Source organism: Polyodon spathula, chromosome 20 (assembly GCF_017654505.1).
Source record: "Polyodon spathula isolate WHYD16114869_AA chromosome 20, ASM1765450v1, whole genome shotgun sequence".
Lineage (NCBI taxonomy): Eukaryota > Metazoa > Chordata > Actinopteri > Acipenseriformes > Polyodontidae > Polyodon > Polyodon spathula.
Window position 1 is genome coordinate 9,992,931 of NC_054553.1, and position 26,998 is coordinate 10,019,928.

At 35.4% G+C, this 26,998-nt stretch overlaps 1 protein-coding gene across 2 annotated transcripts in view; it reads left to right on the forward strand.

Moving 5' to 3' along the window:
• The window catches only part of pcdh11 (protocadherin 11), a 297,576-nt gene extending 273,647 nt beyond the window's left edge, over positions 1 to 23,929 (forward strand). For both annotated transcript variants that reach the window (XM_041220260.1, XM_041220261.1), the window contains one exon: positions 19,102 to 23,929. In XM_041220260.1, coding sequence (XP_041076194.1) covers positions 19,102 to 19,502 — 401 coding nt within the window. In that variant the 3' untranslated portion in view covers positions 19,503 to 23,929. The remainder of the gene's footprint in view (positions 1 to 19,101) is intronic.
• Positions 23,930 to 26,998: the final 3,069 nt, after the last annotated feature.

Below are 26,998 nucleotides of genomic sequence, written 5' to 3' on the forward strand. Positions count from 1 at the left end.
AGTCAATATAGTTAATGGAAAATAACCAAATAGACACACTGAAAAAAATAGAATGTCACGATACAATTACAACCTATTTTTTTTAAAGGAACATGGCTTTAAATAAGTGAACAGAAACTGGAAAAAAAAACTGGTTTTGTGAACACGTGTACTGTTGAAGTTGGTTTATTCGTAAGTTATAGTATTCCAAGAGAAATGCTGAGAAAAACAGATTCCACCCCCACCCCTATTTTTAATGTTGACAGTGTTGATGTTAATCTTAGTACATTTATTCAAAACTGTTTTTAGTGGTTTTAATGCAGCTATTGATCTTTTAAGTCCTGAAGCACTTTTAAGATGAATTTAGCGATTGCCTATATTTTCTAAATATTCAAAATCATTTCTAAACCATTTATCTTAGCTAGGTAAGATTGTCTGCTCAAGTGGAAGTATAATCTTTTTTTGCACATTTTATTAATTGTGATATATGTAATGCAATCAATCTTACTGCCTCCTGCCTGCCAATATCTATTAAAAACAAAAAACGCATCTGACGTGTGTATCCCTGGTACAGTCCATTAAGAAAACAGTGCACATGCATACAAAGGGACATACTGTACATATCTCTCACTTCATCAACCTACAGGTTCACTTTTTGTAAAGAAATGCATAGTAGGATATCAAGATGTGTATAAAATCAACAGTTATACCCAATCTGGAAGGTATACAGTAAGCAAGGACATTTGTAAAAATCCATGACAATTATTACATTTATCAGATATAATGTGAAACTGATACTGTAATTAAAAAAACATGTTTAGACTGAACCTCTCAATGTATTATTATTATTATTATTATTATTATTATTATTATTATTATTATTATTATTATTAAATGGAATATTCTACTAGAATTGGGCTCAGACAGACATGCCAGAGCACTCTGTGCCATTGAATGCATCGACTCCAGATTAGCGACTGTAGAAAACGGGGGAGCCTTTGGTTTGAACACAAAAGGGTTATTTTTACTGGGTAGTTGTAAATCAAATGGATATAACAGTTAATTACCATTGCCCTTCACTGGGAAACTGTAAAAGGCTTTATTGTTCCCAAGTCTTTAATTTACTAAGACAAAAGATGCACATGCAACTCCCTTGCTTGCCTGCTGTCATGTAGGAGTTGAAAGATCTGTTCTCCTGGGGCAATCATATTTTATGTATATTGGTTTGATCTTGGGAGCAGTAACAATAATATATGGCTTAGAGAACAAGAACAAATCTGCCTCAACTCTGAGATGTATGGCTAGTATAGCTAGAGCTATGCTTTATTGCTTGGAAATATTTTTTGTTACACACAAACCAGGGAGTTGCTTTCCATTAGGATGACAAGTACCAGCTTTCTTTAAACCAAATATACTGTACGCATTCCACTTTCACCAAACGCAGATCTTTACTCAACAGCAAGGTTGGGACCTGAAAAATATACAGTGCATTGCACACAACATAAAGCTAATAGACTATCACTTTTCCAGTTCTAAAATACAAAAGGACAGTTTTCATATTACACTATTGTTGATGCTAAACATGTACGAGGTTGTACAACATCATGTTGCTGTGATACAGGTCAGACATACATTAAAAAAGGGATTACTTGTTATTCCAAATGGTGTTTTTGTTAAACTCTTTATATATATATATAAAAAATTAATAAATAAATAAATAATAACATAGCGAATACTATCGTCATTTTCAGAATATAATAAAGCTTTTACACATTTTGGGCGAATCTTGGAGTGTTATATAAAAAGGTGTGCAGTGTACCCATCTTATGGTATTCTATATAGTATACTATGGTGTTTTTGATAGGGTACTACAGAAGAGGTGCATCCTATATAAAGGTGTTCAGTGATTTCTGTTATACACAAAATACCTGTTACAGTATAAAAATTATGGTACACTTTTGTAAATATGCAGGATTGGCAAGCCCTTAGTTCATTCAGATGGACGTGATTCGAACCGCAAATTATTAAAGCTTCTAAAATACATTTAACTTATACCCCTTTCACACAGATGAGTTATGATGGCTCAGAATCGGCACTGATGAGGCTTTTTGGTCTGTGTGAATTATCTATACCATCATAGATTCATCATATTTTATGCCATCTCTAAACCACCTTGCGAGGTGGTTCAGAGACGGTGCTGAACCGTCTCAACTCCTGTGTTAAATGCTATGCGGGCACTGAAGCGCTATAGTGGGTGAGGACTGAAAGTCAACATCCCACGACAGCATGTATATGGGACATGCTGGGTATTTTTGTCACTGGGGGTTACACGCTTTCCATCAAGAACAAGGAGGTAATTGAAGGCTGCAATAAGTTAAGGAATTGTTAACTACAGGCTGACGAGGAGGTGAATTAAAAAAGTAGAAGGGGTGGTGTGTGGTGCTCTAATTTATGGGCTAATTGCTGTTGCCATGAAAACGATCTCTTGAGTGACAGGTTAAAAAGGTGTACTCACATGATCCCTTTGGCTGACGGTATTGTACCGGCATGGTTTGCTCAATTTCATGCTGTATGAATGGGCATTTAACACTACAGGACCAGAGATACTCATACCTAGAAGCAGTTTTTCTGACGGCTGTATTCAAAACACAGTAAATAGTATAACGAAAGGAATAACAGTGAACAGTGAACATTTATTTTCACAAATCAAAACAAGAAAATGTAAATAAATAAACATTTGAACAGACATAGGTTTAGAACATACATATTTATAAAACTGAAACGATAACAATACATTTTTAACTTTTCAAAAGCAATCGGTTCATTAGCAGATGCGCAAAAGCAACTGAACAACGCAAATAAATAAACTTAGAAGAAAACATTTTACAGAAGTGCACAGCACAAGAAGTTATAAAAAAAAAAAGTTTATTTTTCTTTTTTTTTGACAAAATGGTATTCCTTTACCTTGAGTTTAAGGCTCTTCACAACCAACACAGATAATGCGCTTCTCCACGCCGCCTTTCTGCACAGGGCACAGCTGCACTTGCCAACCTGGCATTAGAATCTCTTGCGGCTCTCAGCGAGATTGCCAGCTTCAGCTGTGGGTACATCCTTGGCAGGGTCCCTCTGTTCCAAATGCTTCTTGCAAAGTTCCTGTGCTAACTGTAAAATATATTCTCTCCTTGGTAAATTCTTCTTCGTGCATTCTCTGTAAAGTACCCAGGAGTTGACGGCTGCTAGGTCCAATGCATTGTAAAACACCTGAACAGGCCACAGTCGGAAGCTAGCTTTCACAGAATACTTCCGTGCCATCTGATCCAAAACATCAACTCCATAATTTATTGCGCTGTAAAACTCCACGGTCTCTGATATTTAATTTCACTAGTCCTGATGCTAATTGACAGACCAAAACAGCGCAGCTGGCAAGCAGGCATCAGCCTTTGAAAAGGCTGATTGAAAATCAATAGACTGTCAGTCATTCACTCAGCCAGAGAGTACAGACTAATCTAATTACAGCTAAAGACATTGCGGACGTAAATAAAAATAAGAAAGCGGAATACCATTCTGCATAATCAACATACAATTGTTTTCTACGTGACCCTCAATGTGACTGCTCCCGGGGCTTTTAGGTATCATGTAACATATCTCCTTTATTTCTGCACTCCAGCGTTTCATGCTTTGTGAGACTATTTAATACATACGGACAGAAAAAGGTACACGAACGCGCAGCTCCATATGTGTTACACGACTAAGGAAAATAACATTTTAAAACCAGAAATCCACCAAAATGACCTCCGCGGGGCTTCTAGTGTTAAAGAATTTTTTAAGCAGATCTGAGATGGCTCGGTAGGAGCATTTGTGTGTGAAAGGGGCATAAGATGTGAAAAGTGGTGAAACAGTGCTAAAGCTACTGGAAAGTACACCTTTACTGTAAGTGCAAATACAATCATAAATTGTTAATCTTAGAAAGACAATTCCCCAAAATCCCTCAGAGGTAATACAAATTACTGCATTTATAAGAATACACATTAAAATGAGATAATTGGCCAATGTTTAATGTGTTCTTTGTGGAGTTTATTTATCTCTTACAGTGCTTTAATTGATTTTATTTGAACTCATTAAAAAAGGGACATATTCAGTACTTTAACACTAGAACTGCAGTCATTATGATGTTTACAATTTAAACAACATCAATATTAAAATGAAAGACAAACTTTGTATTCAGCACATCACATAAAACATCTGCACAGTCAAAATCCCATATTGAAATGAACAATTAAACATAAAAGGGCTTATTTTCTGACTTCCCACATATAAATCACTACTTTAAAAAATGAAAATTTTCTGATCGAAATGTTTCTGCCAAAGCACTATGGCTAGCTTCTAGATGAAATCTCTTCTACTGATATTTGCCCTGGTTCATTCTTTGTACAAAATGAAGGAATTGATGGCTGCCAGGTCCAGTAGAGATACAAATAGGCTTGTATATTAAAATAAAATAGAATATTGTAGGTTATATTCAAACTAAAAACATGCATTGTAAAAGGCAGTCAAAATGGTGGCTTTGGTGGTTCTAGGTGGGTGGGGTTATAGCTTCCTTATTTTTGTGATCATGCCTTTCAAACGCTATCAGGGTATTTAATACATGCATTTAGGTTAAAGTCATAAATGGACAGCATCATAAATTTCAGACACGCAGAGTAATTTCAATTTGAAAACCTGAAACCGTCAAAATGACTGACGTGGCGGTTTTAGTGTTACAACACATAGATAACAATACAGTCACTTAGCTACTGTGCAATACTGCTTTAAAAAATATGTTGCACTGTAATCACTACTGGATAGCGGTCAGTTTTATTTTAATAAATGCTCAATATGTCAACTATCACATCTTGGGGAAGACTTCCACCCTTGAAATAACTTAAAAATGCATAACATGTAGCATTTATACAGAATAAAATCAATTGATTCCACTGTGAATCATTTTTCGACAGCGGTGATTGTATATCTATCCTGTCTTTATATGCTTTGAAAAACTGTACTTAATTTAGCTTATCGATTTTCTTTGCTAGTGGTTGGATGATTTGGCTTATTGGCTAACTTTCTTTTGCTATTGGTCTGGTTTGAGGTTCCTTTTATTCCTGTTTCGTTGCTTATTTTGTTTGAACTTTCTTCCATCTACTAGAAAACAGCAGTCATACCTAGCGATACAGTGTATGCATACTGCTCAGAGTTGACAGAACAGATCATTTGGCTACGTTATGCTCCATTAATTGTGCCTGTGACATGCATAGACAACCAAGTTATGTTAAATCTGTGGCCACGTGCTTTCTTCTCCTGATTTAGAGAAATCAGCTAGATTCAAACCGTGGTCTCAAGAGGAGACATGTAGTTTTTTTTTTTCTTTTAATATTCGAACTTACTGTAAGACAGAATAACATATATTTAAACCAGAATGAGCTGCAACACTTTTCAGTTAAACTTAATAAGACTGAGGAAAGGTTTATTGGGTTCTTTTGTAGTCGCAATCCCTTGTCCTTGAGTGCACGACTGCTGTCGCCTCTGGCATAGCACTGTAGTCATAATTCTAACTATCCATTCCTATCCAGAGATCCCTATTCATTTTTTTTTTTTTTTTTTTACATCAATACTAGATTTCTATAATGCTTTAATGGCAGACCTCCCTTTACAACCTCTTATTAAAGCTGTTTGTTCAGGTTCTTACTCATACTCATCAGCAGTAATTTCACAGGCTGGCTTTACTGACCCTGAGAATCTAATATAACATCCTGCCACTCACATGAACAGATCTTTACAGCCAGGTACCTGTTTTCTGTTTAAACCTTTCTGTGTCCACTCCTTCCTTTAATACCTCAGCTTTTGAAGCAGTCTCTTTAAGGTATATTACCCATACTCTCCAGAAATCACTTCTAAAGGACACAAGACATATCTCTACTTGCATTTTAAAATAAAGAATATGGGTCATACTTTGAAACAAAAAGGGCCCTATGATGTCTTTTTGACAGAGCTTACAATCGTCACTTTTCTAAAGCACTCTGAGAGGCACTGTTTGCTTTTGTGCTTTAACTGACTGCGCCACATGCACCTTTTAGAAGTGCATTTTTTCTTTTATTTACTTCTAGTTACTATTTAAATTATAATGCACTAAGAGTTCAGTCATATGCCATCAAACACAAGATATAAGAGCTCTTGCTACGACACTAAGATGCCAGACGTGAATCCTTTCAAACCCTCCACATTGCTATCATTATCACTGATGACTGCTGATTGTTATCTTGTTTGCACCTCCCCCTCTCTCTTCTGCAAGCTGTGTATTTGTGTAGCACTCACTGATTATGTTGGCTCTCACATTCACTTCTTCTGTTCTGAATAGCAGATGAGCTGTCTTTGATATAGCCTAGAAAAAATGATGAAGGGTAGTAGATTATGACAGATAATAAATAGGGGATAAATTGGGGCTGCCAGGATGATAAGCCAAAGGATTAAAACCTGCTGATGTTCTCTATCTTGGTTACAACATAAGACTGAGATACATTAATGCTGTAATTACACAATGGGAGATTGGCACCTATTTTAGATCTTGTGCAAATTATCATGGTGTTGTATGTCATAAAGCAGTAAATTACCCTGGGTACTGTTTTGAATATGATATTTTATGGCATTGGAGATTTCCATGTAAGAGTATGGTCATATAGGACCTTATTCACAAAATGTTTAAAAGGCTGTTTTGATATGTAAATCAAGTTAGAAGTTCACACAAACATTTACATTTTTTAAGAGATGGTTAGAAATGTATAACCATGTGCAAAGCATTGTCTAACCTAAAATTAATGTATACAATGTTAAAAATAGTCCTTAAAGTTTTTGTTAATGGTGTTGTGAGATCCTCTGTCATTACCGATTCTGACCCGTACAAGGGAACTGAGTTTAAAGTGTAGCGAACCAAATAATTCCATAAATCTAACCTGTTTTGTACTTCCATTAACTACATTAGTCTCAAAACAGCTGGTATGTTTATGACAGGACATAAGCCATTAAATGGCTCTATAACTGTTAATTCCAATGTCTTGTTTGTGAAATAATAAAAACTTTTGCTTAAGTCGTCTGTGGTCGCTCATTCATGCTCAACCTCCATGGTTAAAAAAGCATGTCTTTTTATTTTAGAACATCATATATGGTACTACAATTGGTTAAATAAATCTTTGTTTGCAAGCCATGCTTTCAGTTTGTGTTACACTTGCTTGGTCAGTTCATTTGGAAGGTGAAACTGGCCCCACCTCTTCAATGGTGTTTTTTCTGTCATTTTCTAACCAGCTGCTTCCCCTATTGACTGACAGGCAACCTAAGAAGTAAGGCACAGAAACTGAACTTTCTTAACCAGAAGTAATACTTGATGTCTTGTTTTAAACAGAAAACACATGTTTGAGTTAATGTATGCACATTGAGGTGCAGAACATATACGATTCCTGGAATCATTGTGTTTGCTACAATTACTTAAAATGGTTATTGTTGGGTTTAGACTTGTCTACAGAAAACAAAATGCATCCACACAGTAATAAATGAGAAGTAAAGCACTGTATAGCGATGCACATGAGATTTGTTGCAGCATGGAGCAAATTGGATTGCTTTTTAAAGCTTTTTTCAGATTTTAATGCTATATAAAAGAGCTTAGATTTGTTTTCTTTCATTCTTGCCAGAGGCTTGAGTAACTGCAAGCAAAATCCATACCACGTGTATTCGTCATTCATGTTGAAGGTGGCACAATAGTTCAATTTTATTAGCTAACATTAATACATTAGTTCCAAATTCATAATAAAGGGATTAAATAAAGGATCAAACTGCATATTTAAAACCTCCATAACACTTTTTAGCCCTGAACAATATTTTTTAATGGAGTCGTATATAGAATGAGTACCCCGCAGGCGGAAAGATGAATCCTAATCTAGAATGTAAAGCAGCTAGTAACTGTGATAGATTCGTATTATATAAAATGAAATATTTTAGTGGAATTACTGTAGATTGTATTGTGGTGGGGGATTGAGTAGAAACATGGTTTCAGTCCTTGAAAGCATGAGGTTGTCTTTGAGTTGGTTGTAAAAAGCCAATTTTACAGATTGTTATTATATGTGGATATTACAAAGACTAAGAAAAGACCACACCAAATATTAAAAGTAAGAGCAGTGTAATTTTCTTTTTTTTAACTATTGGCAAAGTCACCAAAGAAAGTTAAACTGCTAGAGGGTTTTATTTTGGCATTTGCATCCAACGCAGCACAGCATTCCTACTTCAGAATAGACCGGCAGGCAAGATTGCCTGCTGCTGAGGACAATGAACCAATACAATATATTTTTAATTGTTTACATGGCTGTACTGCATCATATGCTAAGGTTTCAAACTAAGGGGTCTGCAGTTTGTGTTTTATGCATGCATCTCCAACTGTAACAGCTCAGTTAAGTCTGTACGGTACGCATGGCAGCGTTCACATGACAACACTATAAAACCTAACTGAACTAAAACAACCAGAAATATAGTATTATTGGAAAGCTGGAAATCACAAGTCCTGTGCTCTAGCTCTAGAATTAACTGCTGTTTATGGTGCAGATGCTGAATTCATTTTTGGTATTATATTTATACCATCAGTCCTTGTCTCAGAATTCTTTGTTTTGTGTAAGAGAAGTTAGGACATTGAGTTAGAGATATAACATTGAGTCAGATGACACCCTGCTCTTCCCAGTTAGCAGCTGTGGATGTCTGTACTTGCCAGCACACATAACAGAAGCTTCCTAAAAGGAGCTGTTGGCTGTCAGCCCCATCAAATCAAGACGCTGTGCTTCCCTGTAGAGCTTAAGGATCCTATGAATTAGATAAATTAATTTACAGGGAAAACATTTGTAACCTTGTTACTAGACAATATGTGTATTCTGTCACTCCTTTGTGATTTATCCTTTTATAAGACCAAAGAATACATTTAAAGCAATTGTGTTGAAAAAAGCTGATGATGTAAGTAGCTCCTTCGAAAAAAATCAATAATGACTAAAATCAATATTACTAGTAAAGCATTTAAATAATCTAATTGTACAAGAACATATAAACAATGCCATAGAGACAAATAGATTTGGGGCATTTTTTGTCTATTCTACATCTTCAAATACAAACAAAAGATGTTATTGATTAAGCAAAGGGTGTACCTCAAATATTGTTAATTTACAACAAATGCCATTCAGATGTTTTTGTTGCCACCATTGGAAATTGTTTTGTTGTAAAAAGAAAAAAAAATATCCCCACCTAGTCATTTTACATTGGTAGTAAGCAATGGCTGTGCATGGTAACACGGGCAATAAGTGCCCCAAACACTCGTCATTCTGCTTTTTAACATTCTGGGGTTGAATTCCACCACATAGAATTGTTTTTCATACATTTGAAGACATGTTTTTATATAGGAATGTCATAATATCTGTTAAGCAAGAGGTACCACATGACCTGACCCCTACTGGTGCTACACTTGTTCACCTGCCCAAGTACTTGAGTGTATTATGGACATAGTGTAAGTGTGCACTATTTGCAATTTTTAGTTGTGTAGAAAAATAATGTCATTACTTTATTTCCCCTTACAACAAAAAAAAATATATTGTAATAAGTAGAAATTCATGTAAGGCCTGTCACTCTGTAAAATGCACCAAATTTATGACACATGCATATATTTTGGTACGTAAAGAAATGCTTTTTTTTTTTTTTTTTTGCAATCCTGTGATTACCAGTATGGGATTTTATTTCACAGTTTCTAGCAATAAAAAGCTGCCAGTAATTTCATAGTAAATATAATTAGTGGAATTATATTTTTTTGTCAGTACTTTAGAATAACGTGTCATATTGGTATGGAAATAAGGTACAATTAAGTTGTGTATAATATATGAATCAACCCTTTTCTGTCTATCTTTTCAGTCCATGGTAAATTAAAGGATTGTAATGCTGTCAGCACCAGCTATTTATATCCGACATTGTATCTAGTCCACAGATAATGGGAAGTGGTGTCATTATGCTGTTGTTTGAGTGGACATTTTAAGATTGCCTTATTATAAAATAGCCTGGCTCTGAATACAAGAAAATATCAGTGCAATTGCACAGCTCCAGATTGTATTTGCCTCACTATACTAATATATTATTTTAATGTTTTCTATCTGTATAGCCTATTGTACAAGCACAATACTAGTGTTGTTATATTAAGACAACCACTTCACATGGAGTTGAAGGAACTTGGCTTCACCTTACAGCACAGTATGACCTGTGGTCGTTGTTTTTTCTGGTTTTGTGTTATTTCAACAGTAACAGAATGGGCTCCTTTAATGCTTGTGCTAATCTGCACAATATTTGAAAAACAGCATTATGTTTTCATTTGGTGCTGAATCTCATGACAGCCTTCTGAGGCTCTTCTGCTTTTAGTTTTCTCTGTAACATAATGCCACCCATCCAATTGCTCTGATCTAGCACCAAGAAATGTATGTATAATGAAAATATATTAAAATGTACACAAGAATTACATTGGTAGTTATGATAAACTGATGGTATTAATAATTGCCAATATGATTATCATCCGTATAATACAATATCAAACTGTACTGTAAAACCCAAAAATATCTAAATGGTCATGGACTTTAATGTGTTGCAGTGCTTTAGCGATACAGTACACAAGCCAGTTTATAAAGAAAAGTGATAGCTTTCTTCATGGGAGATCTCTGAACATATATCAGTTTAAATAAAACATTGAAAGATGTGTAATCTTGTTGAGATGCAGGAGTGCTTTTTCTTCAGTATATATGTATGAGACATTGGTGTATCACGCCTGACAATGATTGTTCTATTTCCGCAAATGAAAAATTGCATCTTTCTCCGTGTAATGTGCCTGTGTGGTTAAACAGCTACATTATTACTAATGATTAAGGATATGATTTTGGCACAGTGATTTTTAGTTCATTTCACAGACGAGTTGCTGGAAAAGAAAAAAAAAAGAATTCACGGAAAGGTCACCAAATAATGTAGCTTTAGCTACATCAACATACACAAGAGCATTTAAATAGTACACCAAAACCAATAATATACAGACTATTGCTTTTGATACCAAAGTAACATTCTGTCTTTTTTAGAGTACTTTACAGTGCAGACTTTCACAACAGCCATGTAGCAAAACGGATGGTGTCTGAAATAAACTGTGTTTCTATATCTCTGTGCACGTCCGGTGTAAATATATATATATAGATAGATAGATAGATAGATAGATAGATAGATCGATCGATCAGCATGTCAAATAATTGTTTTTATTACTGTGTTCAAAATTGTTTCTGAGTAGCCTGTAGGGCACCTCCCCTTTAAAACTAAAAACAAACAAAAAAAACTGTTGAAAAGTCAAATCACACAGGCAGGCACTGTGTCCAAGAAGCGGGGCATCACAAAGATCAGAAAAAAAAGAGACCACAAAACAGATAAACCTCGCATTTTATCTACAGTTTGCAACAAATAATAAACTGCAGTATTTTGTTTAACAATGTTTTACAGAAAGTGAGTTTATTTTCAGAATATTTGGGTGCACTTGTAGGAAAAAAAGTTTCAAGAAATAACATGTAAGTATTCATTCATATTTTTTGAAGATGCAGGCTCACTTTTTTATTTAAAAAAAAATAAAATAAAAATAACAACTGCAGTATGTATGTGCAGATCATAAGAGTTTTAATTTGTAAATCTTGGGCAAAGTGACACATTTGAATGAGAGCAAGGCTCAACTGAAAAGCCAATCCTGCAGATCAAGTGGTAAAAAATAAGACCAGTGGGCAAGACTTTACAACTGAGCTAAGCAAAGGTATGCCAGGCTTCTTAGTGTACTGTAATTCTTTGTAAAGCACACATAACTGACTTGACAAGGTCCAGGTCATAGAGTAAGCAGTATCAGATGAAAGGTTGATATTTCATTGCATCTGCACCTGTTTGTAGAAAACTATAATTGCATCCTGGTGAATAGTTGTAAACAATTATTAATTTAATTGGAAGAAATCGGATCCCACATGCTCGCATAATGAGTTAGTTGAATAATTATCCCACCGGTTATGCAGATATATTCCAAAATATATACATTTTCTGTGTGTCTGTCAGCTTAGCAGATGTGCATGTTGTATTACCAAATGACTTGTTAATTACAAAGTAGGCCAAAGCTTTCATTACTTGAGAGTGTGTTTTGTGTAGTTCATGGAGTCACAATGGTTTCTTTATAGCTAAGCTTGAGACCATCAAAGCGAATAGCTGACCATTTAGGGTAATTTCCCAAAATATTAATTAAGTATTGTTAGAATTTCAAATAGACTTTAGTGTGTAGTATTCAAGAAAAAAAAAAAAAAAAATACAAATTAAATAAATCACAGAGAACTTCACATAGTAACTACCCTAACACTAAATGATAAATAAATTGGGCTAAATTGAACAACAATTCAAATTAAAAGAATATAAGCATGCTACTTTTGTGCAGATTTATTATCATTCACTTTAAAAGTATCTCTAAGAACAATTTTGCTGAATACATAAAGCACTTAAAAGCATCACAAATTCTACTTTGCCTCTGGCTGACATGTGCAGTCAGAGCTGTCATCAGCATCAGTCTGGCCAAACAGATCCCTGCAGAGCAGAAAGTGATACCGACTGCACCTTTTGTGCTGTTTAACATGAAATATCACATGCAAAAGTAGTATAATTTCTGGCTGTTGACATAGCACTATTGACAGTGCTTGCTGTGCAATCATGTGCCGGGGAAAGCGATTCTGCATCTAAAGCAGCTTCCAAGTTGTATAATTAGAGACAATTTAACCTAATTTTGTGCTGATTACTCTTACACCAAGCCACGATTTCTCAGCTGCTGAAGGAAAGTATATGTACAAATATCTCAGCATGATTCTTTTTTTCATTGTTTTTTTTCACAGCCTCGCAATCAAGCATACCCCCACTTCTCCAAAAAAAAAACTGTCATTCCTTCTTGAAAATATTTATAAAAGCTATCTCCCTAGAAAACTGTAATCTAGACTGATGCTGTCATATTTAGTATGTTAAGACTGGCGTGTTCAGGCAGAAGGATCTGATTCAGTTACCTTAACAGATCTAAATATCACCACAGTGAAAACAAGTATGTCAGTAACATACATGTCCTGCCATATTGTAACAGGGCAAGATCTGTGCTGGCTATCTGATGCGTTCACGATCCTGAAGGGGAGGTCAGCAGCCCTGTAGTATCCACCTGTCAATCACGGCAGTGACACAGAAAGGTTGGGTGAGGGTGTGTTTTCTCTCCTTCTCTCTGAGTGGTCGGGAGGCGGGCCTTGGCGGGCTCGCTAGACCTATAAAAATAACACTATTTCCTCGGTCTTGCCCTTCTAGGAGAGGACAGCGGGAGAATGCCAGTGTCTGGATACAGAAAAGGGGCAAGCAAGCGTGGCTGAGAAAGACAGCCTCTGCCAAATACTTGGATCAGTTATTACATATCCGAGTGGGACATTTAGAAGTAGTTGGGGAGGTCTGGGCAAACCCGAGGGTTATAGCGAGGGAATAGGAATGCACAAATAATACCGGAGCCACATTGAATAGCAGTGGCTACAGAACACTGTCAGTAGCATCACCTTTTGTTTGTAGGTTTATTACTGTGTTTCATTTTCTGTTTTGCTTACCATTGTCAGTATTCAGGCCATGGACAAGAGCGCCCTCTGTGGGCAAATATAAATCAGTGGACCCTAATGGTGTTTCAAAATAAACTTCTGTCTCCTGTGTTAGTGAATTCCCCTTTCACACATATAGATTCAAAATTAGAACTATGAGTATGATGACCATGACAGATATTAACAGTATGTAGAGAATATTGTAAAATATGAATTGGTAATGAAATTTTTAATACCAAGGTTTACGACAATTGGATAAGCAATTCTTCAGATGTAAGCGATGGACTGCTGTACAGAAAGACAAATACCACATATATCGCCAGAATTTGGTATTCTCAATAGTATATGCAAAATAGTGGTAATACCATGCTTGTCGACAATCGGATAAGTGGTTCTCTGATGTATGCAAAAATGTCTGATGTGTGACATATGTATGTACATATGACTGCCTCCACTGCATCTCTTTCAAAAGGAGATGTCATCCCTTATGGGGATAATAAGGCTGTTTGCATTCCAAGGTTATTGAAAATTAAACACCAGAAAGTGCCTGTGTGTCTTATCTCTGTATTTTTGTAGAAATATGTAAAATATCAGGAAAGATTTTATGTCTTTAAAGACATCACTACTTAGATACACAACAGTTTATAATAATAATAATAATAATAATAATAATAATAATAATAATAATAATAATAATAATAATCTTTATTTTTATATAGCACCTTTCATAGTGGACCACCACCACAAAGCGCTTTACAAGATACAAGACTAGAACTTACATGTTGTTATACAAATTGTGGCACAAACATTTAGCCTTTCCAGTTGGTTTGGTAAAGGACAATGTTTTTCTCATCTTTGTGCAGAAATTGTGTACATTATTTTAGCAATGAATTTAGTTCCCTTGCAAAAGGTGACAGATTCACCGCCCTGATGATTTACTTATTCTGGTCCAGGAACTGCATGCGAGGTGAACAGCTCAGTTTCGTCATGTTGCTTATTCAGTCTTGTCGCTCATCTTTGAAACTTTCCTGCCATGTAAAGCAGTTGAATCCTTCTGCTGTTCACAATAACGTGTTGTCAAAAGCAACTACGTAAGTCAACAGAGGCCAATAACAAAAAAATGTCTTTCGTTACTCTTTTCAGTACCATTTCAGTGTTTTATTTGCGTTGTTTTTTATATGCCTATTTTGTTCTTGAGTGGATCAACTGAGTTCAACTGTTGTGTCTTCTTCTATACAATACAAAAAGGCATATGTCCAAAGTGTTTAATGCATTTTTATTAAACGAGAACCAAACAAGAAAGTAATATATTTTAAATGTTTAGTACACTCAGTTGATAGTTTCACATTTTTGTACTTTTCTCCTTTCAAAACAAGTACAGGCAACTAAAACCAGGAAGTACAAACCTTAAGTAAACATAAATGTGGTCTAAATACTACTGCCATATCCATTACCACCATATATATTTTTTTAAATGCTATTTAATAATGCTAACAAGAGGGGTAGTTTATTAAAAAAAAAAACAGCACTAGATAAAAAATGAATATTAAATTGCAGTAAAAACACTTAGAAACGCCCAGAATCATTGCTAACAACTGAAACAGCATTATAAAAAATGACAATTTTTAATTTGAAACTAAAATAGAGGAGTACAAATGAATTCATATTTTGCAACCATCTATAAAGGCCACTTTTTAATAGCTCCCTAAAACAGTAGGTAAAATCACATTTAAAGCTGCATGGGATGTACTGATCGTAACATCCAAACAGCTGTTGGAACTGTTAGGACGTGTGACGTATTGAGGCAGATAAAACAGCAGTTTAGGTTACTGCAACTAGTTTCAGATTCTTGTTGAATGTCATTATGAAACAGCTTGGAATCCATCAAGTAGAAAATGATGTTTATGACAACTGGCAGGTGTAGGTGGGGTAAGAGAACATGCTATATAAGTAAGACATGGAATGGAGCTAAATAATTTAAAATATTATTGCTTATGCAAATAGACCATAGCTGGGTTTCCAAGTATTGAATAAAAGGCTTCCCATTGTATTCCCATTACACAGTACTTGCTTGCTATTATCTTCACCAATGCTCACAGTTCATCCTAATTATCTTAGTTGGAAGGTTTAGATGGCTCAATTGTCAAGCTTTTTCCAATATTCCTTTTAATGCTGATGTGGGGCTCTCCTGACTTACAATATATTATTTCCGACAACCAAAATAATTTGTTTTTCTCTTGCGGCGGTTCTAATCTCCTGAGGGTTTTGTGCCTTCATATAGTCTTGAAGAAAAAAGCAAAATGGACCATTATAACTAACATTAAGTACTGCTGAATTTAGAAACAGTAAAAGAAAGTAAAAATCAAAGACAAACATTCCTTTTTATGAACACATAATTGGTAAAGGGAAGAAATACAATAAAATAAAGGTAAAAAGATGAGAGGGTGTGGGGCTCTCTATAAGTGTAGCAAAATTGTGTTAGGGTTTTTTGTGCAGTGGTATGGGAAACCTAAAGGTTTTTTTTTTAGCAGTGTCCTTAGTTTTTTTGGTTTTGTCAAAGTCTTAGTATTTTGGGACCACAATATCACCAATACGTGTTGGAGAGTTGTGTATATACCTGTATCTATAATATATATGACCTTGATGTCATTGTGATACAGCCACCTGAAATAACATTGTTTCAGACAGTTTGACTTGTATGAGATGAAAGTTATGAAAGGTAGGTAGCCTGTAACTCAAACCAATAAACTGCAAACTAAATAAAATAAACAATACCTATCTTTATCTAATTTCCCTGGTGGCGCTCAACCCAAACCAGAACTAGTTGTATACAGTGTATCCACAAGTGAGATGGTGAAAAATATTAACCTAATTATTTCAAAGGCATAGAATGCGGTATAGACTGATATTACACTTGACATAATTCATATTTTTCATGGAAATTGGGCAGAATTTTGTAGAGAACTGAACTGGTCAGCAGAAAACACATACATTTAGCTCTCTCTCTCTCTCACTCATATATATATATATATATATATATATATATATATATATATATATATATATATATATATATATATATATACACACACACCATACTCCACACTGTTAAGGGGAAAAAAGTTTTTTTTTATTGAGAAAATAATTATATATTAAAAATACAAAACTGAAAGATCATAATTGGATAAGTCTCCACCTCCCTGAGTTAATACTTGTGGAAGCACCTTTGACAGCAATTACCGTTGTGATTCTGTTGGGATAGGTTTCTACTAACTTTGCACACCTAGATTTGGCAATATTTGACCATTCTTTATAAAACTGTTCAAGCTCTGTCAAGTTCCTTGGAGAACACTGATGGACAGCAATCTTGCCACAAATTTTAAATTGGATTTAGGTCAGGGTTCTGATTGGGCCACTCAAGGACATTTACCTTTTTGCTCCTTAGCCACTCCAGTGTAGCTTTGGCTGTGTGCTTTGGGCTTTGTCATCTGAAAGGTGAACTTCCGTCCCAGTTTCAGCTTTCTTGCAGAGGGCAGCAGGTTTTCCTCAAGGACTTCTCTGTACTTTGCTCCATTCATTTTCCCTTCTATCCTGACAAGTGCACCAATTCCTGCCGATGAGAAACATCCCCATAACATGATGCTGCCACCCCCATGCTTCACAGTAGGGATGGTGTTCTTTGGGTGATGCGCTGGGTTGGGTTTGCGCCAAACGTAACGCTTTGCATTTAGGCCAAAAAGTTCCATTTTAGATTCATCATACCACAAAACTTTTTGCCACATGCATACTTCAAACGGGATTCAAGGTGGGCTTTATTGAGTAATGGCTTCTTTCTTGCCACCCTACCATACAGGCCAGATTTGTGGAGTGCTTGGAATGTTGTTGTCACATGCAGACTTTGGCCATAAAAAACTTATAGCTCTTGCAAAGTTGCCATTGGCCTCTTTGTAGCCTCTCTGATCGGTCTCCTTCTTGCTCGGTCATCCAGTTTGGAGGGACGGCCTGATCTAGGCCCCGGAGTTCTTTTGAAAGCGCCTTGGTGCTCACGGTTGACTCTTTGCTTTGAAATGCACTACCCAACAGAGGGAACCTACAGGAAGCGCTGAATTTATCCTGAAATCATGTGAATCACTACAATTTAACACAGGTGGAGGCCACTTAACTTGGTGTGTGATTTTGAAGGTGATTGGTTACACCTGAGCTAATTTAGGATTGTTATTACAAGTGGGGTGGACACTTATCCAGCCAAGCTATTTCAGTTTTTATTATTACTAGAATATTTTTTCACTTGGAAGTTGTGGGGTAGGATGTGTAGATAAATGAAAAAAAAGCTATTTTAATTCCAGGCTATAAGGCAACAAAAGGTGAACATTTTGAAAAGTGATTGTAGACGTTATATAGGCACTATATATGTGTGTGTGTGTGTGTGTGTGTGTGTGTAAGGTACAAGCTGCTTTCCACCCCACAAGCTCAGAGGTAAGTTCAGCACCCTGTGGTGTCTTTTGTGTCCTGCGTCAATGCCATCTTGTACGTGACGACTGTAAATCTATACTTCTTTTTATTACTATTTTGTGGGCAATAGATAAAGGATTCATTAATATGTATGTGGTTCTACTGGCGGACAATATGACAGTAAAGTGTACCAGATAATGCACCCAGAGGCCTTCCTAATTATTCAGATCCTTCAGCCTGTTTTAAAAAATGAAATAAAAAACAATATCAGGTTATGACTGCTCAATTCTAGAAAGAATGTTTAAGAAATGTATTGTTTATTGATTTGTTAGGGTTAATTACCTATCATATCAAAGGCTTAGAATATAAGAGGGGCAGGGAAACTACAGAACCAACACTGATTAAAATAAACAATTATTTAAAATAAGGTTGTGCTGCCTTTTAAATATTTAATATAGTAAAGCCGATCTGAGACACTCACAAGTTAGAAATGCTTTGCTAGAGATTTAATTAAGCTTCAGGGAATTATCTTTATTTCTAAGAAAAACTGTATAAAACATTGGGAATTTAAATAGAAAAAAGGGACTGGTACTGTTTTTCTAATAATGGTGTATTGCAAAACCTTATTGTAATTTTTTGTTGTCTATACTGCATAACCCTACCCATACTTTCGACCCTATTTTTAAATGCAAAGACAATTGTATAACATGAATGACAAATAATTGCAAGAAACAACTTAGCTGCTGGGAGGAACACATTCATATTCATTTCTGAATAATTTCATATTGTAGTGTGCCACCACCCTAGGGGTGAAGTGTTAACATCCACCCAGAGTGGGCTGACTGGGGAATACCCCCTGGCCAGGTGATTAGCAATTGTAACCAATTACTAATGTTTCGTGTTAACTCTTACGATTGAATACAAATCACAGTAATTATGATTTCTTTCTCTTTGCCTTTACTAGCTATCGAAGTGAACCTGCAGAAAGCACTTGCTGAAGCCTCAGAGACCTGCACACAGGAGTGCCTCATCCTGGGTCACTCTGACAGCTGCTGGATGCCGCCCTCCTTGACACAGTTCCAACAAACCACAAGCGCCACGCTGCCTACCTTCGGATTCCAGCAGAGCTGGGCCCGGGGAACCAAGCCTGATGGTCGCCACACTCTGAGCAGGTCTGTCCCGAAAGACGAAATCGATAAGGGTCAGGGAGGGAACAGGCCGCAGTTCTACAACACTCTGGATAGACACTGTAGCACCAAGGAAGATCCAGTCAAGGTTATCCCCCTGGCTAACTTCACCCCATCAAGCCAGCAGGCTCCAATCTCTGGGGGGACCACCACCTTTGTAAATGAGCATCAGCTTTAAGACCAAGCCTAGGAAGCTGTAACCCACAAACATGCTCTCAATGGTGGATGTTCACTTGTAGCTTCTGCTTTACATCCATGCACATGCCAGCTTGCATTTGCGGTATAGCAGTCTTGCTAATATCTATGTAAATAAATCTGAGACACATATTTGCTTTATTGGAAAAAAAGGATCTGAGATTAAGAATACAAGTGCTTAAAACTCCGAAATGGCCCTGTACATATTAAGGTACTTTTATGCCAAAGTGGTACCTAAATTAGGATAAGGTTGTTTGGATATAGGGATGCAAATTAAAAACACTCAGATGCTGCAAAAAACATTTGGCACATAATTAAATTAAAACATTTCTGTAGTAAAAGGAGACTTTTTTGTGAAACTTGCAGTAGTTCAGTAATGCTTAAACATATACAGGTTAGTTACTTAAGTAATTGTAGCACTACTTGTTAGTGTGTCTAGACTAAACACAAGAAACATACAAGGAAACCATACCTTAACAGTAGGTTTCTCAGACCCAGATTAGAACTAATCTTAGAGTACCTTACCAAATGGAGCATTAGCTAATCCAAGATTAGCTAAATTCTAATCAGGGTCTGTGACACCAATTTTAAGAGCGCTAAGTGTCCCTGTGACTGTCATTTTCTCAAACCCTCATTGAGATGAATCTTGAAAATCTTGAGCCATGTCAGATACTGCATAGAATCCTAAAATAGTCTTGTACCTCAATTTAGTAGGTTGTATTTATTAGTACCAGCACCAAGTAGCCAAGTGAATACAGATAACCAAGTTTATATACAAGTATGTTGACTGACCAGACAAAAAAAAAAAAAAGTTTGTCTGTTTTTGGAAGCCATAACTAACCCCACGACATTTGTTGAGAGATAAACATTTTCTCTCAGAGAACATTTTGACTTCAGATCAATACATTGACAATTGAGGTATTTCTTAATATCTTTCTTATGCAAATATTATGCTAGTCTTTACTTATCCCATTAACATAAGAGCCCTAATAACTCAGGAGCACTGAAGACCAATTATAATTTTACATTTTGCTCTTTTATTATTTCACATTGTTTACATAACGTAATGTGCATCATGATATGTATGGAACCAATTATAAAAGTATCTCCTTTGCATAATTACATAGATCTGCAGACCAGTCATAGCCCTGGATGATGGCAGTCTAACATATTAATTGTCTTTCCTTTCATTCTTTCTTTTACCTTGCATGGTTTATAGGAGTGTTGCACAAAAATCTGTTGAACACTGTACACTAATTGACAGAACAACAATCTTCTGCACCATTTTACAAAAACAAAACAAAGTGCAGTGGTCAGCAAAGATATCGAATTGTGTTTCAAGACAAATCCCACTCTGGATTGTTCTACTTTTCTGAACAGCTTTGAAATTGCACTGAAACAAACAAACCAAACTCAGTTTTTTTTTTTTTTTACCCCAGTGAACGAGTACCTCCCAAGGTGGCCTCCGTTTGGTAAGATCAAAACAAATTCTGGAAGGCACTGGGTTTGTTTGGAGCATTTGAAAGTTTCATTAGTGTCGTTTGTGATCCATTGTTTGGTCCTCCCAAGTAAGCTTCAGTTTCATTGACATCAACGTAAATAATGTACATTTTGTTGAAAACTAGCTTTAATTGACAAAATACGTTTCTTACCCTTATCAACCTTTGAGAACGTAAAGATTAAAGATTATGCTCAGACAGGGAAGTTCTAGATCTGTTTGCAATGTGCTGCAAATTCTCCCTATATTCAGGTATTCTTAAGCTCTTTCTTGTGCTACACCAAAGTTCAGTGGTAAGCCAAATCGTGTATTCTTAAGTTTCTCAATTGGTTATTGAAATGCTGCTTTCAGAGACAGTACTTACTAACTCATTTTGTTAGTGATAATCCATTTCAGTCTTTAAACACTCTGCACTTACCAGCTTCATAAGAGCAATTGGATGGCCCGTATGTGCCTGTACACTGCTTACGACCCCAAAGCTCTTCTATTCTAAGTGATTAAACAAAATGAATAACTGCAGCTGAAACTGCAATTGACACAAAGTAAATAAATGTCAAAATATACTTCAAATATACCAAGTGTTATTTTGCATTTTTTTCTACTTACTGTAAATGGTGACAATATTGAACAACCCTCTGTTGACCAAACCGTGCGCCCAAAGTCTCTGTCAGACAGTTTTCTTTTGCATATCATCCTTTACTTTTCACAATGCTTTGACAATGTCAATTATCAGTCACCCTGTATACATACACAGGTGTGTCAAAAGTCATTGCATTCTGCTGGTTAATATAGGTGTTGTCTACAGAGTTGTGAAATTGTGTTCAACAATTATACATATCTGCTGTAAATATGGCAAAAGAGCTCTGGTCCGTAAGCATTTGGCTGAAAAAATTAATTAACTTTTGATCGCTCTGTTTATTTTCATGGAGGAAGAATGCATTCTGTGATATCCCTGCTCAGTACACAAATCTTAAAATCAACAAGGAAAGCATGCAGGTCAGTGATCAAAATTATTACTTCATTATAAATTAGTCAACCCAGCAGAGGAAGTAAGTGTGCCATAAGAGTTTCTGTGTAGATTGCCATTATAGGGCTGCACTGTTGCTCGTTGAACCAAAAGAAGACACTTGCATCAGCTTCGATTCCCTAACTAGCATTATAATTTATTAATACATTTAATTAAAGAATGTAATAACTGTGCCGGCATTCTTAGGGGAACCTGACATTTGCACACCCAATGCCAGACTGCATTCTTGAATAAGAGATCATTTTGTTCTGGATATATCTCGCTTCACATTGATGGAAAAGTCACATGGCAATATTCCATGAATGTTAAACTAGTTCAGTGACACTATTATTCTTCTACATTACACGCTTGAGAAGTTCAAAGAACTAGAAGGGTACATCAATGTATTTAAATGCAAAGCCAATACCCTCGATCATGGACTTACTTAGACACAACTCCTTATAGCTAAGTATGTCCATTACTGCATTCCTGTTGGTGTATGTCATTTGAAATATTCCCAACAGTGATTTCTAGCTGCAGTTTTATATCTGTACCAAAAGAAAGGTGAGTGTTATAGTGTAGGGTGGTAGTATGTCTAGATAAGTCTGCTGTCTTAAGGGGGCATATCACATGTAGGTATTGTCCCTTTAATGTTCTTAACCCAGTTTTAAATGATATAAATGTAATTTAACTCTCTGACCTTCAGCACAATGATTAATGGCTTAGGGAGAACCAAGAAGATATAGGGCTGGATATAAGACTTGATTCATCCTCAGTTTGTTTATAACACCAACACAAATAGTGTTCTTGTTTCAAGGTCAATATTCAGAAGAGAGAGAAAAGTGCAGCTATCTCTATAAAATAGGCCCACATTTAAAATTCATATTAAAAGTAGGTACTTTATGATTTCTTGCTTCTCATTTATGAGACTTTAAATAGTATTAAGTATTAAGATGGTGGCAATATTAAAGTGTGATTGTTACAGTAATTTGTAAAATGATCTTAGAAATGTATATGATAAAGTGAAAGGGCAATATATTTGAAACTATCATAATCATAAATCATAAATGAAATCTCCTGGTTCCTAATTGGTAGACGCATCACCGTTGGATATGTACAGACAAAGCCAGACTGCTGAAATTATAGAGGAGGAAGAATGGGGGGGGTTACAATTAATTGTATAATTTTTATTTAATGTTTTTACCCAGTGATAGTATGCACTACTGAGAATGGCATGAAAAAACACATGAAATGTGTTTATTTGACCAACTGTGCTAACCAAAAATTTAAATACTGTAGCATGTACTTCTTTGATATGATTGCACAGGCAACATAAAATACCATTATTATACCTTTAAGAAAAAGGTTTTAGTTTGGAAGCACCCACTACAAAACCAATAAACAAGCAGGAAAGTATACATGTGTTAAAACAAACAAAACAACACACATTTTGTGTTCATTCCAGTAATCTGTTCAAAGAACATACAAGAACAGTAGTGGGTGGTTAATGGGGAAATTGACAGGCACATTTCTTTAAGCAGGTGATAATTACCACCAGTGGTAGTCATTATTGCCCAGTTGGTGTTCTCCAGTTAGTCAAACTGCTCGTTAAATGGTCTGGTTGTCACACTTAGTTGGTATTTTAGTCATGTTCCTGTCAATAGACAGAAAAGTTCTCCCTAAAGAAACACAAGTAGGTGGCGCAAGCTGTGCTTCAAAGCTGCATCTAATTAAAAATAATAGAAGCTGGTAATAATGTTCAGCAGATGCTAACTTTGGATTTTCATTTGGAGAAAGCAAATGGCAGAGAAGCCTCTGGATAATGATACTAGAAAAATATATATATTTGGACTTGAAAGAAAAAGCTCTCGAAACAGCTCTTGATCCATTTGTTGACGTGGGGGGGGGGGGGGGGGGGGGGGCATTTTGCTTTAATATCTGTTGTTTGTTAAACAAACCTGTTTTAAACACTAGATTTGCCACTTTTCCTATTACAATGCATTCATACACTGTACAAATTATAAAATGACAATCTGTGTTTTAAGCAAAAATACAGAAATAAGTGAATAACTTTGATGTTTTGCCTGGGTATTATTTATGTACAGCAGATGCCATGTCTCTTGTGTTAAAACAGAGTGTACAAATTATTGTTGTATTATATATGCTTGTAAATGACTAGAAATTGCTGTGTATATTAGTTATTGGAGTTCACAATTGCTTTTGCAGCTTTATTGTATGCCAGCAGGTCTAAGTATTTTGATCATCCATGGTGTATATTGCTATTTCAAATGTAAATTATTCCCACCCACAGACAGTAACTTTACCGTGGAAATGTTTTCACCTAACCAGATTTGTTTGGTGTGATAGTTTTTTCTTCTTGCCATAAATCTAAATGGAACCATTAAATATTGCAACTTAACACAGAGGTATATTGTGTTTTGTGTTTTTTCTTAACTTGATGTACTATTGGAATCTTGTTCTGGGGATTATAATATGAATAATTTAGCTCTGTTGAGGTGTTTTATTATTTTTTTCTGAGATCTTTCTGCACTCAAACACATTATGATGTGTATAGTATAGTACAGTATAGTACAGAACAGTATATAATAGTATAATACAGAATCATTTAACACCTTTCAATTCCACTGTATCTTTTCTGAAAAAAATATATACACATGTACACATACAACAACTGGTATAATAATTAGCAGAATTTTGTAAATGCATGTTATGTATCAGTATCTATACAGTCCAGATCTATTGCTTACCAAGAGTACAAAAATAAATCAGTGTAAACATCTTACATTTCTGATTCGTTCTTTTAAAATGATGATTTACACCTTCGATAACACCCACTCAAGGTTTATTAGATTTTGTTAACATGACATACTGGATTCAAATTACCTGCAATCAGCTAAACTATTTTAAGAATGAGGAGTGCTATTTGTAAAATTAGAATGTTATATATAAAACTACTTTTTATGTCTGGTAAGTCTTCTTATTGTGGCAATACATTTCTCAGCAAGAACAGGTAATATATTCATTGTTATATTAGCTAGGGGCTGCAACTACTAGGTCTCTTATTTGCTCTACAGTTTTTAGTACTGTCACTGTGTTTCCAGCTTTTATCATTGAAAACAAACATCCATTGCTGTTGATATTACATGCAACCATTTCCAAAGGAAAACAAGCTATAAACATCAAGCGACGATTTCATTAAATGTGCTAAATGGTCAAGCCAAAATCCTCATGTTAACACTCCTCCTGTGAACATTAGGCTTTGTATGCTGGTTATATCTTAAAGACACATGCAAGCTGGATCTACAGAATATGTTTACGCAGTCTTATATTCAGCTGCCACTGTGGCTTTAAACTTTCCAATATTCTTGTTGTCATGTCAAGTTTCACAGCACTGTTCTGCTGAAATATGTATGATTCTTGCAGCAACACTCTCTCTACATTCCATACCTTGACCTTATATGTTAATTGCACCATGGTGCTGAATAGACAGCTCCTTTTGATATTTTTGGATGAGACTGAAAAGGTTAGGTATGATGATGTAATGTTGAAAAAATGACTCCTATTAGTTTTAATGAAAGCAGTGCCTGCTTCGTAGTGTTGAGTTGCAACCCGATTAAATGTTTTCAGCAGGGAGCTAAATGTTCTCCATCTTATGGCCAGATGGCTTCAATGACAATTTAAACAGAACAAAATAGTGGTCAAGCAAGATGTATTTTTTTATAGTGCCACATTGCTGTACAATGTGTCATTACTTTTACAGTGTGTTGTTAACATATGTTATAGATGTTGCCATTAAAGATTCTACAGTACTTCTATTTCAGAATCATGATTTACTGTAAATTACATATCATGCATTATTTATTATCTCAAAATGCTTACACTAGTATACTGATAAAACCTAAATAGCTTGTTTCCAAGGACTTTTTAAAAAGCTAATGCCAGGATGAATTGTGGTATATCAATGCTTTAAAGAAAATCTTTTTTTTTTTTTTTTTTTTTTTGAAGAAACAGTGGGAATGGTTCTGTGACATGTAAATATAATTTCTGTGTATGATCTACACTTTTAATTCTCTTCCTTGGTTTGTGATAGTGAGTATTTCTATTCATTTTATAAGATCTTTAGAAAATAAAATACATTTAAATAATTCTTGCCTGCTACTTTCTGGCTGTCGTATAATAACCAAATAACATGCTAATACCTATTATTATTATATTTTGGAGCACATTCAAGTAGACATTGTAACATTGTAACATTGTACAAGGTATGAAAAAGCAAGGCTTTTGATGTAAAAAACAAATGTTATACGACTCATAAAATATCTATTAACAGCATATATCTGTAAATATTTTTGGAAATACGTATATATTCCTGTTTATATTTTGAGAGTTTTTTCCATCTGACGGTGGAGTAACACAGGATATATGAGTTGGTTTGTAGCAGTTCATGTGTACATTAATTAACTAATTCTACAAGAGCTTTGCAGACTAAGCGTTTCACCGACATGCTGTATTTGCATTGGGCAATCATGGTCCTGCACTATAGTGATATAAATATCAACTATATATTGCAGGTTCTGCATAGCATATTGTCTTGTTACTTGAAATGCTTACTAATAGATTAGTTCTACAAAATAACACATATTATTATGGGTTGGTGTGAACAGCATGGCTTGTGGGTGACGTCAGATGAGGAAAAGACAGACACAACTGCAAGTTGAAGCACTGATGTGCATTTATTTTATAAATTAATAAATAAAGCATTTAAACACTAAACAAAAGACTTTCACAAAAACAAAAGGGCACTATGGCCAAAATAGACAGACAATAAATAAACACAGTGAACAAACAAAGAGCCAGCACGAGCAGCAATTGTTACTCTTTGGTCTTTCACTTACGTTCCTCTTCTGAACAAAACCCAACCACGAGTGAGGGATCCTTGCCTCTTTAATGCAGC